Source organism: Aricia agestis, chromosome 4 (genome assembly GCF_905147365.1).
Source record: "Aricia agestis chromosome 4, ilAriAges1.1, whole genome shotgun sequence".
Lineage (NCBI taxonomy): Eukaryota > Metazoa > Arthropoda > Insecta > Lepidoptera > Lycaenidae > Aricia > Aricia agestis.
The window spans coordinates 12,989,897-13,006,828 of record NC_056409.1 but is presented as its reverse complement, the minus strand read 5'-3'; the positions used below and the strand labels follow the sequence as shown (position 1 = coordinate 13,006,828).

At 35.6% G+C, this 16,932-nt stretch overlaps 1 protein-coding gene across 3 annotated transcripts in view; it reads left to right on the top strand.

The window, feature by feature from the left end:
- LOC121726513 (serine/threonine-protein phosphatase 2A 56 kDa regulatory subunit gamma isoform-like) overlaps nt 1-8,611 on the top strand; it is a 45,071-nt gene extending 36,460 nt beyond the window's left edge. For all 3 annotated transcript variants that reach the window (XM_042113899.1, XM_042113901.1, XM_042113900.1), the window contains 6 exons: nt 2,485-2,602; nt 3,403-3,515; nt 4,329-4,491; nt 5,224-5,453; nt 6,252-6,426; nt 7,082-8,611. In XM_042113899.1, the coding sequence (XP_041969833.1) occupies nt 2,485-2,602; nt 3,403-3,515; nt 4,329-4,491; nt 5,224-5,453; nt 6,252-6,426; nt 7,082-7,234 (952 nt within the window). In that variant the 3' untranslated portion in view covers nt 7,235-8,611. The remainder of the gene's footprint in view (nt 1-2,484; nt 2,603-3,402; nt 3,516-4,328; nt 4,492-5,223; nt 5,454-6,251; nt 6,427-7,081) is intronic.
- Nucleotides 8,612-16,932: the final 8,321 nt, after the last annotated feature.

Below are 16,932 nucleotides of genomic sequence, written 5' to 3'. Positions count from 1 at the left end.
ATTCTTTTACAAAATATACCTAGGTAGTAGCCTTAATGTCCTTGAAACTAAGGTCGAATTTCGACCATTGGGCGAACTCTAGTTATTAGTTATTGCACAAAATGAGAATATGGGACTAGCAATTTTTTATGTTCAGCGTTGAATGCATTTTAATTGGTGCATGTAGGTGATCGGTGATCACATGCTCGGTGCGACATACAATATCATTAGGGTTCAAGCTCATATTATAATGATTAAGATTCATGAAACTTTTGTCAGTCTGAAGTTTGGAAAAGCCTTTTATTTGTCTTTTTCTTCGTACAAATGCAGACGGCACGCTTTTTGTGTGATTGAGTCTGCGATCACCCTTAAGAGGATACAACAGGGGCTAGAGAAATGAAAAAAAAGTACGTGTAATATGTATAGCTGTCTCCCTTACCTCAAGCCTATACCGCAGAACGCGATAGAGACAACTGCAGAAAATCCAGAAAATCAACGATTCGTTGTCCCCTGATTCCTTCTCCAAAACTTAACCGATTTAAGTACCTTTTTCATTAAAGATTAAAAAAAGGCTTGAGCTGTGTTCCTATGTTTTGCTTTTTTTGTATAATCTAGCCAAATCTGTTTTCTGGACGTTTGAACACAGTGGAAAATCTGGCCATTTTTTTGGGTTTTTGAACGTTCATATCTTATTTAATAATTAAATTATGAAAAAAAAAGAAAACATAGGGACATTGTATTAGTGGCCGTAGATATTCAGGAAAAAAATTATAACTCTACTAGCATTATCCAGGGAGGAAACAGGGGACAGCATTTGTATGGAAAAAAGGGCGGTGTGGAATCCTCTTAATCGACGGGTAAAGTTTGACCCAGATTAGAGTGCATGTGGGAGTAGTTTTTGACATGCAAAAACTAAACTTTTGACCATACTATAAGTCTAAAATTTTATAAGTTGAAAGGGAATAACAAAAGTATGGCAGAATAACTACGGAACCTCTTACCTCGCGAGGCGTCACACTTGACCAGATCTTTGTTTACCATTATTACGGGCTAACGACTGTGTGCCGTGACATCCGACGCGCCAACCTCAAACACGAAACTTCCAGAACACTCTTCGAAGAACACTATAATGTTACGTACTCAAATAGAAATGAAATAATCAAATACAACGCTGGCTTGTGTACTTACACTAAACAGAAACTTACTATTGTAAATGTTTGTATATTTTCTTTGTGGCTCTAACAAAAGAATACGACAGCGGTAATGATAAGCGAATTACTTTGAAGAAGGGTCACGATGTCGTTAATATGATTTATGTGTCTCTAATGTAGTAAATATAAAATAGCTCACATAATATAGAAACAAGAAAAGCATAATATAGCAAAATATGAACCGGTCGATTTCCATTCCGAATAGTTTTTGCATACAAAAGAGACAGGGTGATAGGACCAACAGATTCTCTGAGATTAAACTGAGAGGACGCTCGCTTGGCCTATCCGCCTTTAAAATTCGATTATTACCGGTGGCGTTTGCCAGCCGCTATGCTTGGTCAAAGGCACTAGACAGACAGAGAAAATCAAAGGGCCTACGCCCTTTGATTTTCTCTGTCTGTCTAGTGCACTGTGCAGTTTATTAAGATTTAAGTAGACTCCGCGGCGGTATCGTAATTAATTCACCATGTGTGTGATAACATGACAAAATATCAGGCTACTATTCAACAGCGGTAAGGATGAGAAGGCCTTAGACTTAATCACCGTCAGAAAAAATAGTTTATAGTCAGATAACGTTATTACTAGACATCGGATTATTTGCACGATGAAAGTGTGGAAATATGCATGCAAGTATGCACGATAAATGGCCGAAATATGCACAATCAAAAGTGACTTATTATTAAAATTTATAATTTGTGTAAAGAGCTAAAGCGTCAATTTTATAATTTCATCAAATCCAGGATTTTTAATTTTTTATACAGCACCAATAATAATTTTCTACCAACATTTTCCGATTGCAATCTTAATGTATCATGGAAGTTTAAGAAATCGGTAACTACTTTATTCCAATTTTTTAGTAATGTTGCCAAATACAAAGAAAAATTTTGTTTCTAGAAAGATATTGTACGTATCGGGTGTATTGCATTTGTTTAATGGGGATGGAGCCACATATTTGAAGTGTTTTTTAATCTATACCTCTGTTTTGTGGCCTCGGTGTGTGTCATGATAGCTAGTTTGAAGACTACGAGGGCATAAAACTACCGAAATATGCACTGTCAACGAAAAATTGCCAAAATATGCACTAACTCCTAAAAAGTGCCATTATATGCATTTGCATACTTGCATATGCAAATGCATATAATCCGATGTCTAGTTATTACGTCGTTTGGTGGACTATGTTAAATCAATATTCGGCGTGATTTGGCGCCTGGGCTCGACATGACCAAATTCTATTGATCCAGACTCTGTATGTTCTGTACAAAGATGCTGTATACTTAAAGGTGATGTATTGCAGGTTTATATACGAGACGGAGCACCACAACGGCATCGCGGAGCTGCTGGAGATCCTGGGCTCCATCATCAACGGGTTCGCGCTGCCGCTCAAAGAGGAACACAAATTATTTTTACTTAGGGTAAATATGGTTATTTGGCGTTAGTTTCTCGTATATCTTAAGCTACTGCATAGCTTATATCGCGGACTTTGAGCGCGGCGATCGAATCAAGAAATTCCGTAACGAATTTAACTTAACTCGCTCCACTCCGACCGGCACAGCGGTACGGCGTTGCCAGACTTTGGCACTGTGTTTGTGTGCGTGCGACTAGACGTATGCGAATTATAATTGCATAAGTTGATGAAAAATGCTATGCAATAGCTTTACCGCGGCAGTCCCCGAGTGCCACACGTATTTTTTAGAACTATGAGTATGTATATAGAAATTGATCAAAGATTTGTTTCCCTTTCTATAGAAAACGCTTTAAATATAATATGTCCCCTAACTGGTAAGTGGTACTACACATATTGCAACCTCGACTTAACACACAGCGATAACCTCGCGGTTGAATCTTGTGCATTTAAACCGCACACAACTAATATAACGATAGCGTTGTATTACAATCTTTACATTAAACTTCGAGGTTTAAGCAAGGAAACCGCCAGGTCTGCTTAATCTAAAATTCCTCTTAAGTGCTTCTCGGTCAGTTTATTGGTTTAGAGCAGTGTTTCCCCACCTTTTTCAGCCACAGACCCCTAGGAAATCAAGCACAGTTTTCACGGACCCTCTTAAAAAAACAAACTTAAAAAAAATCGGATTATGTATGGTCTAGAGATGATACCGCGGATCTCCATATACATATATATACACGCGGACCTCAGTTTGGGAAACACTGGTTAAGAGGCAGGATTATTGATTGATATGCGCTATTCACTGTTTAGGTACTGCTGCCGCTGCACAAAGTGAAGTCGCTGTCGGTGTACCACCCGCAGCTGGCCTACTGCGTCGTGCAGTTCCTGGAGAAGGACCCCTCGCTCACGCAGCCAGTTGTTAGGTGCGTTTAGATAATACTGTCAATTTTAATATATATATTTTTAATTCTTTTTCTCGTTTTTAGTCAAAAAATATCTGACGGTCCATTATAGAACAAGAAAATAACTTAACAATTGTATGATACAAAGTCGCAGTACTTACGGCATCGTGATATTTACAAAGAGAAACCATATTTTTAAGAATAGCAAACACAAAAGGATATAATAAAAATAAAAATAAATGCGTTATAACTTTAGAAATGTTTTACGTTAAGGGCCTGTTTCACCACTTACTGATAAGTGCCGGATAGGCTATCCACAACTTATCTGACAGCTACTCTATACTCTATCTGTCAGATAAGTTGTGGATAGCCTATCCGGAACTTATCAGCGTGTTCAGAAACAGGCCCTAAGAATCGTATTTTAACACTTATAGGATTTGGCCTGGATGTAATCTGTAGGATTTGACTTAAATAGCAGAATCGGGGTACAGGACTATTTGAACCATAGAATTATAACCTTTAGAAAAGGCATTCCATACAATCGTCAGAGCGAAAATGTGTCACCCTCGAAATGAGTGAGCTCACTCATCTGAGAGCAGTGTGCCTTAGGACGCGGTGACAGTCGGACGTGTTTAATGCATTGATTACGTAAAATATGCATTGAAAGCGTAAAATGAGTGAAAGAGATAGTAGTATATGCTATTGCTGTAAGACAAAAAGGACGACAATATTTTCTCGATACACATTTAGCATGCAAAAACATTGCTACAGTTTTGATGGCGTATGCCATATCCAAGTATTGAAATCGTTGATTTGAACGTTGTAAATTTCCAGGGCGCTACTGAAGTACTGGCCGAAGACGCACTCGCCGAAGGAGGTGATGTTCCTGAACGAGATGGAGGAGATCCTGGACGTGATCGAGCCCGCCGAGTTCCAGAAGATCATGGACCCGCTGTTCCGCCAGCTCGCCAAGTGCGTCTCCAGCCCGCACTTTCAGGTGCGTACCGACTTCTCAAAATCAGGGCAAACGAGAATGCCGCGTCCTACTCTAACAAACGTGAAACGACGTTGTTAGAGCAGGACGCGGCATTCTCGTTCGATTGTTGAGTCTCAAACCGTACCACGACGGGCCCAGGGCCCGTCGTGGTACGGATCTAACTATTTAGCCGCTCCGGGCAGATCATTTTCGCCGCCCCTTAGATACAGAAAACTATAAGTCATGAAAAAGTTTTGTTGGGGGATGATGGGGGAAATATTTAAGTAAAATACTTCCATTTCCACTGTCCTACCTGAGTCCTGAAGTAGGTTGAAAGGTAAAATTCTCAAAGTTGGGTGGTGGACGGCTAATGGCTAGGTTGGGAGATAGGAATAAGTCAATATAGCCGCACCTCCTTTTTTATCGTTCTGGGTAAATGTCTGGCTCGCACGTTAAAAACAACTTTAAAAAGCTGAAATAAAATATGCTGTACTGCATATTTTATTTCAGCTTTTTAAAGTTGTTTTTAACGAGCGCGGCGTTGATTGTATAGTAATAAAGTTATCGTAGGAACGAATTCTAAATACTATTATGTTAGGCCTCAAAATTTGATCCTGGCAGTTTTAAATCGGGATTCTTTAACTGAGCCATGAAATCATGTTTTCTCTAGTCTCAAATTACGATCTCTTACCCTCCGCAATAATAATATATCGATATTACATTATTACAATTGACGTATAATGTCTGTTGCAGGTGGCGGAGCGCGCGCTATACTACTGGAACAACGAGTACATAATGTCGCTGATCACGGACAACGCGACGCACATCCTGCCCATCATGTTCCCCTCCCTCTACCGCAACACCAAGAGCCACTGGAACAAGACCATACACGGCCTCGTCTACAACGCCCTCAAGCTCTTCATGGAGATGAACCAGAAGCTGTTCGACGAGTGCACGCAGCAGTACAAGCAGGAGAAACAGAAGTGAGCGAGATGGATTAAAATATTATAGCTATCGTTATACGCCACGAATAATAAAAACTAAGGAAACGTAACTCCCATACTTCTAATCTCGTCGACCTCTAAGTCTCTGCTTTCCTTGGTCCAGTAGTGTACACTGTAGAGCATGGCGCTTAACTCATGGGTGGATTGATTCCCTCGAACCGTTTTGAATTATAATTAATATTCCTTTTCGCACACTAAAATATGACAATAGCAACGAAACACTAACACTCACAAAATAAAGCCGTTGAGATTAAGTCACTTCTATATTTACACAAAATTGTGTAATGTGTACCGAATACATGCATAAAGTATGCATATATTCGGGTCACATTTTGTAGACTCGTGAACAAATTTTTGACACAGTTACTCTTCCTTAGTTTTTATTATTCGTAGGTTATACGTATAGGCTGTGCACAACTTTGAGATAGGTAGGAAAAATTTGAAAGGGTAGGCACTAGGCGCATTTTTCAAAGGGTCTCATTAGAGGGGCGAATAGTAAGCTATACACGGGACACTCCATTGGTGTGGTTAGCGAATCGTGATCGTGATGTCACGTTATTTGTACTTAGATATTATTGTACTCTAACTCTCTAGTTCCTAACGGTCTTAAAGTTGTGCACAGCCCATAAATAGATTATGATTTTAGTTGTCTCGTTTGTAAGAACGATAAAAAAAAAAAATCTTAATTATTTGTTGTTGCGTGTATTGTAATGGCAATTGTTGCCAATGTGCATTTTAGCTTATTACGCATTTAAACGAACCTACTCGATATTCCAGGGAGCACGAGCGTCTACAGCAGCGCGAGGAGATGTGGCAGCGTCTGGAGGCGCGCGCTGCGGCCAACCCCGCGGCGGACGACATCCTGCGCCCGCGCACCGCCGCCGGCGACGCCCCGCGCGACCCCGCCCCCGAGCCGCCCGACATGACGCTGCCCCGCATCGAACCCGACGAGGTGAACACACACATTTTGATATATTAATCCTTGTTAAAAATTAAAATACACGTATTTTTTCTTTTATAATCACTCAGTACTAAAATGTTGAGAAATAGCCTCCGAAAGTTATCCTAAAAAACACTACAATTAATGGACACTACAAGTCGCCCGCGCGTGACGTGCCCGCGCGCGTGCGCCGCCCCCCACGTCACCCGCGCTCATACACACCGCCGCGAGTGACCGTTCTGCAATTATTTTTTTTGTTAAATGGACTCTCCTAATGACACCTAAGCCCTGGAAAAATTTGGCAGGAAGGTTTAATTGCACCCTGTATAATATACCAGACGCACGACACAGTTATTTTTTATGTGATATATTAAAGTTGAGACGCGGATCCACCCGCGTACGTAAGGACTTCCGCGGTGACCGTACATTTTCTAACAAAAAAGTGGCCTACGTCTTTCCCCGCGGTCTATAGAATCTGGGCTTGCACCTCCTACTCTAACAAACGTGAAACGACGTTGTTAGAGCAGGACGCGGCATTCTCGTCCAATTGTTTGAGTCTCAAAACATTTTCGTAGTAGGCCTACTGTATCCGTGTCAAATGTCCCTTGTAGACCACTATATGAAATTATCTGTAAAAAAACAAAAAATAAAATGATTTAAATTACAGGCAACAAGAAAACAAACCTATAACAACGCTACGAAGCCCCTGCTACGGAAGAAATCGGAGCTGCCGGCCGACACGTCGACGGTGAAGGCGCTGCTGGAGCACAAGCGCGCCGACCCCTTCCTCCCCGCGCCACCCGACTCCGACCGCTGCTAGCGCCCGCCCGTCCCGCGCCGCCAGACCCGCCCCGACCGCTAGCACCCGCCCCTAGTGCGCTACTAGCCCCGCCCCTCTTGCACTGCTAGCCCCGCCCGACCGTTAGCGCCCAGGCTGCTACAACTATTACTAACAATCCGACCGCTCTTAGCTCCTGCTCGTCAGACCCGCATCGACCGATTCCGCTCAACATAAATTGTGATACCCCCGACAACTGCTACGGACACCATCCAACTTCCAATTTGTTGTTAGCGTCCATCACAAAAATACTGCTAGTCGTCTGTGCCTGCCATAATACCGCTGTTGGCGCTATACCCTTTATTACCGATACCAAAACACACCAACATGGTTCTGTTGTTATCCACTATCAACAAAATAAATATGTCCCTCCTCGCCTCATACTTTTTGCATATCCCGAAACGCCTTTTCTATTAGTAACCAATCTTAAGAACTCAAAATCGTAAAGGGCGGGTTGTATAGTAGTCTATAAAGCAAGAAGATATTATTGCATTTTGCGAATGATAAACTAATTGGGTCGCTAGTTACGCAAATAAGACTTTCAATCAAAATTATTGCTGCCAATATTTGTTTGTAGCAATCTGACAAATCAATCAAATACAATGCTATCATGTAAAATTAACCAAAATATCGTTGTCGCCCGAGCGGGAAAAAAATATGTAAGTATTCTGAGTTTTTCGATTGTTTTAAATATTATAATAGAATGCAATATAATAAAAAAATATAATTTTTACAAGATTTATATATAATATGAATGTTGAACATTTAATTTGTGAGTAGTTAATTTATTTAAATTACATTATTTCATCGCATTGCTGGACAAGACTTATTAGGAAGTAATTTAAGATAACAGTACTCGTATTCCAAATTCCTATGTCGTTGTTAAATCGCTTGATAACCACAGTGAGTGTTACATAGAAGCACATCGCATTTACTAAGTAACGATTTGTATAAAGTAGATAGCACACACAATTCAACCACGCCGGGGTGGAGTGAAGAAATCCTGTTAACTTTACAACCCAATTTATACACTAAGCTTCTATCTTTCAGTAAAATGTTTTTCACGCCACCTTGGCCTCCGTTTGTTATACAAATATTTAGATGTACACAACCCACCAGCATTTCAATCTAGTATTGTAAATAAATTGCCAGTTTCGGCAAAAATTAACACTATCAAAGTATTAAATTGTTCGTATATAATAAAACATTCGAGAACAACAGACGAGAACTTCGTTTTTACGGCAGTTATAAACACTACTAAAATACAAGACTCGTTTCAGGATTTCATTTTCATACATACTCGCTTCCTCTACCTTTGTATCTATCACAAACGTTTTCTTCTGTCGCTATATTTAAAAGTAAAAAGTTAAAACTTATACCTTGTAAACGGCAAAACAGTTCGACTGAATTTTTCAAATTAGCGGTTGGTACAAACTATTTAACTGTTATACAGCAGTTGTTGTCTATTTGTAGATCAGCCTATTGAGATAATTGTGTAGCGCTGCTGTAATGTTTCTAAAGGAATTAATAATATAAAAATTAAAGTTGTTAATGTGGCAGGACTATGTTTTAGTTTTAATTGCTGTTATCGCAATCTTCTGATTATATTATATATTTTATAATATTTATTTGTATTTAAGTAAATTGTGTTGCTGGATTATATAAAATATGAGCCATTCCAAAATCTTTAACGTAAAATAAAATATTTGCTTCTATTAAAAACATTTTGGAACACAATTTGATTAAAAAGTACCAATGAAGTCCTTTCATATTAACGACTGGAACACTTTACAAAGGTGTGGTTTTGTATAAAATTTTGATATTGGGATAATAGTACATAAATTAAATATAATAAGTATGAGACGGTGTGAGAAGAGAAGTCGTATTTAGGGTGTTTAGTTATAGTTTATTTATAACATAATATGCGTAACAAAACATTAAGATAGTTAAAATAATGGGCATGGTATTGTACTGCATTTTTATTTATTATAGTGCTGTAAAATGTTGGTTAAGGCCTAGCGTTTGACCGGGCGAAAGCACATCTATGAGTGTTGATGTTTTGTATGATAAAACAGAATAATATTAAAATACACGTCCATAAAATAATGAATATACTGAGTATTAAACGCTGCTTTGGGCTGTTGTTTTTATCATTGAAACAGTACAAGTGCCTACGGCTGTTGTATATTATATCAGTATTGTACAAAAAATATAAGTTACAAACGACAATGAATAACAATACAATCATGTTATAATATGATGAAGTCAGGGCTTAAGACCAGTTTGTTTTAATTTTGTGACCTGAGATGGGTCCATAACTTAAATATCTCAATAATTAGAAACAAAGAAAATTGACATTGGAGGAATCCAATATTAATAGTGCATTGGGTTAGTAAAATTTTATTTGCAAAAACTGCGTTTTTCAAGTATGCTACATGCGCTATCTGAATGTTTTAAAATTGTAATGTATTTTTGTATGTATAATAATTTATGTCATATAAGTACCTAATATTATAATGTGCGCAATTTTTGTGTTTTAAATATTATGTTTTTACGCGATTGAGTTGATTTGCCTGGTTTAATGAGTAGGTTACGGTGCCGGGCCATAATAATAAATTATTATAGTTATGATAGCACTACTAATTCAGCCACACTAGACAAGTATAAATCTACTATTACAATTTACAAACTAAATAGACTATAAAAAAATATTATTGATGTGTGATGATGTATGCATCTAGCATTTCTACTGTATCAAGTTACATTACATAAATTATCTTATCCTACTGTATCAAGTTACATTATGTAAATTATCATATCCTACTTGATTTTTACTACTTTATGAAATGTCTTAGTGTGTTAAATTAATACCTTAATTATGTTGGATGGTAAGATGATGTGTTGTCGACAATGTAGCCTATTTCGAAGAGGGCTAGTTTAGTATTATGTGCATATAAATGTACGCGCTATTAAGAGCTATATTGTGATTTGTGTGTGAACTGTGAATGTAACTGTGTCGTTGTGTGCGTGAGTGAACGGATGTGTGCACTGTGCGCTCGGTTCGGTAACCTACTGTAGAGAAAGTGAACGGTCGAACCACGTTAGTGAATAATTTGCAAAGCTGTTAAAATTTTGTATAAATATTTATAACGATAATGTAACTGTTGAAAAATTGTAACAGATGACATATTGTAAGGTGCTTTATGATTATCGTTATAATACAAAGTTGTGCATATAATTTGTAGTTTTATTTTAGAATTTTCTTTTTAAAACTTGACCATTTAGTATTTTTTAATTAATTTATTTAAGGTCGTTTTCAACATCAAGGTCATTAAACGACCACCTTAAATACAAATAATTTTAGTTCAAATACATTTATACATATTAATCAATTTCAAATATTTTAAAGTACAATTACAACATTTTCCATTCAAACACTCTTTTAAATTATCAGGAAGATTACTTAATTTCTTTTGTAAATTAAATTTTACACATTCAATGAGTAAATGAGAAACTGATAATTCAGCTCCACACTTGCACTTCTTTACATTTTGTTTGGTAATTAAATGTATATGTATTATGTTCGTGTGACCAATGCGTAGTCTAGTTATAACTGTTTGGTCATTTGTACAGGCAAATGAGATTGGTGATTTATCAAAGATTGCATCTCTAACATGTAGCAACTTACTTGTATTATTTATTTTCCAATTATGATTCCATAAATTTTTTATTTTATATCTTACATGTTTTCTTGAATCAAATATGGATGAGCTGATAGAATCGCAAATAATACTTTCGTTTGTAGCATTTTTAGCTCCTAAATCTGCTTTATCATTGCCGGATATACCTTGGTGACTTGGTATCCATATTAATTGTAATTTATATTTATCTTCTATGAGACTTATAATTAATAATTTTATTTCTTTTATAACAGGCGTATTGTTAGTATCGTTAACTATTGCCGTCAAACATGACTTTGAATCAGTATAGATTATGTATTTTTGGTTAATAGAACTATTTTTATTAATGTTTAAAGCTTTAAGAATCGCCGTTGCTTCACAACTGAATACAGAGAAATAATCCCTTAATCTATATCTATAAATTTCACTATCAAATACTACCGCGCATCCAGATTTTTCATTCATAACCGAACCGTCAGTGTAGATTTTAATAGGTATGATCAGTATATTTATTATTAAGTTCGTGAAATAGATTTTTGTATATATACTGTGGTGTTTGTTCTTTTTGATATTTTGACATTTCGAGGTTTACTGGCAAGTCATGCTTATCCCAGGGTTTAAGAGGAGATATAATTTCCTTATATATTGGTGGGATATCAATATTTAGCTCACTCAAATATTTAGCAGCTCTAATATGAAAAGGGTGTATTAATTTGGGCTTAAGTTCATACTGGGAGTCTAATATTGATGACTTTACATAGTAATTGTATGTCGGATTCTGAGGTCTTGATAAAATTTTCATTGAGAACATAATAACTAATTCTTTTCTTCTGAATTCTAGCGGCATGTCTTCTAATTCGGCTAAAATACTTTTAACTGGACTTGTTTTAAATGCACCGATACTTAGTCTAAGACCTTGATTGTGAATCGCTTCCAACGACTGTAAGGCACGTTTTTGAGCAGAATCATATATTATAGACTTTTTTTGTTTGATTATAGATTGATGAGCTTGTAATAAACAATTTCTATCAGCTCCCCATTTTTTAGATGACAGCACTTTTAAAATATTTAATCTTTTGTAACATTCCGATTTTAAGTTATTAATATGATCAATCCATGTCATTTTCTTATCAAATGTTAGTCCCAAAATTTTCAAGTTTTTAACTTCTTTAATTTTAATTCCATTTAATGTTAAATTTATGTTTCTTGTTTTATTCCTCTCTTTGCTTACTATTATAAATTCCGTTTTAGTTTTTGAAAATTTGAATCCTGTTTCCATAGCCCATTCTTGTAGTCTATTTAATACATTTTGAAGAAGTTTTATGATTGGTTCGAGAGATCGACCACTACAAGTAATTGTTAGGTCATCCGCAAATAGAAAACCCTTTACCGGTCTAACTAAACAAGAAAGAACATCGTTAATTGCGATCAAAAATAGAACAACACTCAATACAGATCCCTGAGGTAAACCGTTTTCTAAAATTTGGGGATCAGATAAAATTTCATTTAGTCTGACTCTAATTTTCCTGTCGCAAAGAAAGTTTTTGATAAAAGCTACATATTTCCTTTTATTCCCATATCATTAAGTTATTTTAATATTCTCGGTTTCCAGACCATTTCATAGGCCTTTTCGATATCTAAAGCTATGATAATAGTATAGTTATCATTTACAAAATTATCTAATATTTCAGATTCTAAATTAATTAAATGGTCATATGTTGATCGATACTGTCTAAAACCGTACTGATATTGAGATAAGTAGTTGTTAATTTCTAGATACCACCTTAACCTTTTACTAATAATTTTCTCTAAAATTTTACATAAATTGCATGTCAATGAAATAGGTCTATAGCTTAGTGTTGAAGTAGGTATTTTACCAGGCTTCAGTATTGGAATGACAACAGCTTCCCTCCAATTATCTGGAAACACTTGTTTTGTCCATATATGATTATCTATATATTTGTAATAAATATTGAATTCCACTATTAAGTAAGTGTTTTATTATAGTGTTGGGTAAATTGTCTGGACCTGGACTAGTATTACCAACTTTGGAGAGTACCGCTAACAGTTCATGTAAATATATATCGCTGTTAATTGGGCTTAGGTTATCAGAAGTGTTAAAGTTAAATAACAATTCTTGACTATTTTTGTAAGTACATAATACAATTTTTGTCGTAATTATTGCAGCTTGAATTACTAGAAAAGGTTCTAGCTAATAAATCTGACACTTCAGCGGGACTTGACGCGAAACAATCATTTTCTTTTTTTCTAACGTTATTGTAGGTATTTATTCTTTTTTTATTTTTATCTAAGCAGAGAATTTTCTTCCACATATCATTTATTGAGGATTTTGGAGTAATCGATGAAACCCAATTTTCCCAATATTTTTTCTTAGGTAGTTTCTTTAAGAAATCTTCGACACTGTGATCTTTTTTTCTTATATTCTATTTTGTATGTACTTAATGCTGTTATCTAAATTATGAGCTTGTTTTTTAAATTTCCTAAATGCTTTTTTATAATCTTTTACTGCTTTTTTACATTCTTCGTTCCACCAGGGGAGATTATTTTTCCTTATAATTCCGGATGTTTTGGGTACTTATCGATTTATCAGCCGATTCTAATATTAAGTTTGTAAAATTTTCTATGATATTATTAATCGAATAATTATTTAATTCACTTAAAGACGGTAATTTATTTATGTTTTTATTAATCTCTTCTTGAAATGTTTCCCAGTTAGCGCTATCAAACTTCCATTTTTTGGGCATTTCACGTAATCTAAGTCTGACGTACGGGATCTAATCAAAATTGGAAAATGGTCGCTGTCATATAGTTCGTCAATAGCGTTCCAATCAAAATATTATGATACTATAATTTGTGAAGCTACCGCTAAATCTATAATACTAGTGCGACCTGTGTTACTATCAAAATGTGTAGGCTGTCCATTGTTCAATAAAATCATGTTGTCATTATGATCAATCCATTGTGCTATTATCCTACCCCTAGTATCGCATTTTTGAGAACCCCAATAAAAATTATGTGAGTTAAAATCGCCTAATAAAATAAATGGAATGGGAAGTTGTCTTATCAATACATTTAGATCGTGTAAATTAAGTTGTTGACTATTAGGGAGATAAACATTGCATATTATGAGTGATAACGGTACCTTAACTTTTATAGCTATAGGTTCGATATTTGTTGTGAATTGTATTTCTTCCGCGATTGTGTGTGGCTTAACAAATATAGCAACACCACCACTCGCTCTGTTACCCGATGTTCTGTTCCTGAAAAAACCCTGATATCCTTGAAGAGACCCACAATGATTACTGAAGTTAGTTTCTTGTAAACAAATGCAAGTAGGGTTAACACGACTTATCAATAACTTGATATATTCTAATCGTCTGAAGTAAGTATCCATTTACATTCCATTGTAATATGTTCATAATAGTATAAGTAATAAACTAATAAGTATAACAAAAAAAAAATAAAAAAAAAAAAATATATATATATAAGTATATACAGGGTGTAACAAAAACAAGTGATAATACTTTAGGGTGTGTACGTGTTCCTTGTAGAGAGTTCACTGTGAAAGTAGCAGCGCTGAAAGACCAAATTTTTTTTTCACTTTTGTATGGGGAAACTCGTGACGCTCGCTTACCCATACAAAAGTGAAAATTTTTTTTCGTCTTTCAGAACTGCTACTTTCACAGTGAACTCTCTACAAGGAACACGTACACACCCTAAAGTATTATCACTTATTTTTGTTACACACTGTATATATATATATATATATTATATATATAAGCGAAAATATGTAAAAGTAAACGTTTGTATATGCAAATAATACTTATTTTTCAATGGTTGACTCCCGTAACAATTCATGTAATTTCCTAGTCAGTCTTGAACATCTATTTTTGAGACCTTTGTTCATTTTACAATGAAGTAAATTACACATTTTGATTAAATCCTTAACATTATCAGTATAAAAACTAACTAATTCTTTTATATGCAATTTACCACGTGAATTATCAAGTAGGCTAATAAATTGGTCTAAATTAATCGGAAAGTCCTTATCTTTGTTGAGTTCGTGTATACAGCTTTCGATCGTTCTCCATACTTCCTTGTCCGTTCTTGAATCACTTCTTTTTATCTTCTTCTTAATTTTAGTTTTTTTTTCTTCAATAGACATATTGCTACTGGATTCGTCAGTTTCATCCATGATTTCACTGTCTTCTTCTATCTTGTCATTCTTAGGAACTTCAATAGGTATTCGATGTCTCACTAGCGGGTAGCCGAATGAATTCTTTTTATTCCTTTTTGGTCTTGGAAATGTGGGCTTGGAATATCTAAGACAGTAGGTAAAACTATGGCGGTGTTCGTAATGTCATCATTGATATTATTTTCAACGACTAGGGGCGACTCGGTTTCAATAGTTGGAGAAATAGTAAGACCTTGTTTACAGTTCTTAGCTATATGGCCCATAGAATTGCAGGTAAAACATTTTAATGAATCAGTAGATATATAAATCCAGTAATTAGTTCCTTCAAATGTTATTTGGATGGATTCAGGAAGCAATGTCTCATCCTCTGGGCTGATATAAAGCTGTCTCCTGAAGCTGAAAAGCTTCAGGAGACAGCTTTATATCATCTTCCCATATTTTAAGCTTTATATCATGAAGCTTAAAATATGGGAAAAACTAGGCTCGGTTGCTCCGATTTTCATAAATGATATTTGAGACATATATAATTTTAATATTCAATTCTCCGAATTTTTGTTCTATTAACAAGTTAGGTAAGTATAACCGGGCATACGTTGGATAAGACTATTCTTTTGTTTCTGGTTATCAAAGGCTTAATTTCGAGGCTGTTGTTTTGAACATTAATTCTTTTATTATTGTCAATTAAATTATCCGCTGTTTTCTTACTGTCCAAGTATACACAGACTCGCGCATTTGAAATACGAGATACAAATCTGATAGCCGTCGATGGATCTAACGTGGCTAAGGCAACAATGTATACTCTTAGCTCCGTGCTCTTAACTGAATTCCTTCTATTGAATCCAATATTATCACTTGATCCTTCTTGGGGTAACAGGTAGACGACGTCACGTTTGCGTAACTAGTAGATTGACTAGTAGGTAACTGAGACATTGTGTTTATTTGAGACATTGGGTTGATTTGAGACGTTGACAACTGAGGGTTAATTAGAGACGTTGGGTTTGCACATAACTTGGGGTTTATCGACATTTTTAAAGGGTCTCCTGTTTCCAGGAGATACCCTATTCACTAAAGTACTCGTATATTCCTTATCACTGTGAACGTAAACAAGTCCGGTCGCGAATGCCTACTACACGGTAAGCGGAGTGATACACGCGCGTCCGTTGTGATCGCTCACGTAGAACTGATTTAGTATTTTTGTTTTATTACACTATCAGATCTTCCGGCAGTTTAAGTTCGAAGAAAGATTGAACTAATTTGCGACCATTTGCGTCAAAAATATTGAATACAAAATATTTGCACGAGAGTCGAAATATTATGTATTACTAAGTAATTTTATTTTACACAGTAATATTTTAAAAGAGACACGAATGTTTGGCGCAATGTGAACGCAAATAAATAGAAATAGCCAGATAAGATAACAGTCCACAAGGTGAATACACAATACACATCCATAAATAAATTTCATATTTTTAATTTCAATTTTAGAATACATTTGATCTAAGGAAAAATCAATCGAGCACATTTGATATATTTGCACTTTCTAACAGAAGGGGTCTTTAGATGGGGTCTTTTATTTGCTTACTAAGAAACCAGTTGTCACCAGCTCATTTGCAACGGATCGAAACGGTAAATGAGTGACCACCCTAAGTTTATTATTATAGCTCTTGTCTACAAGATGACTAAGAGTTGTTACGCTCTAAACCTTGGGTTCCTCGAGAAAAATCTATCAAGAGTTAAAAATTAAAATAATACATATACAATAATTGACTTCAAATTAATTTATT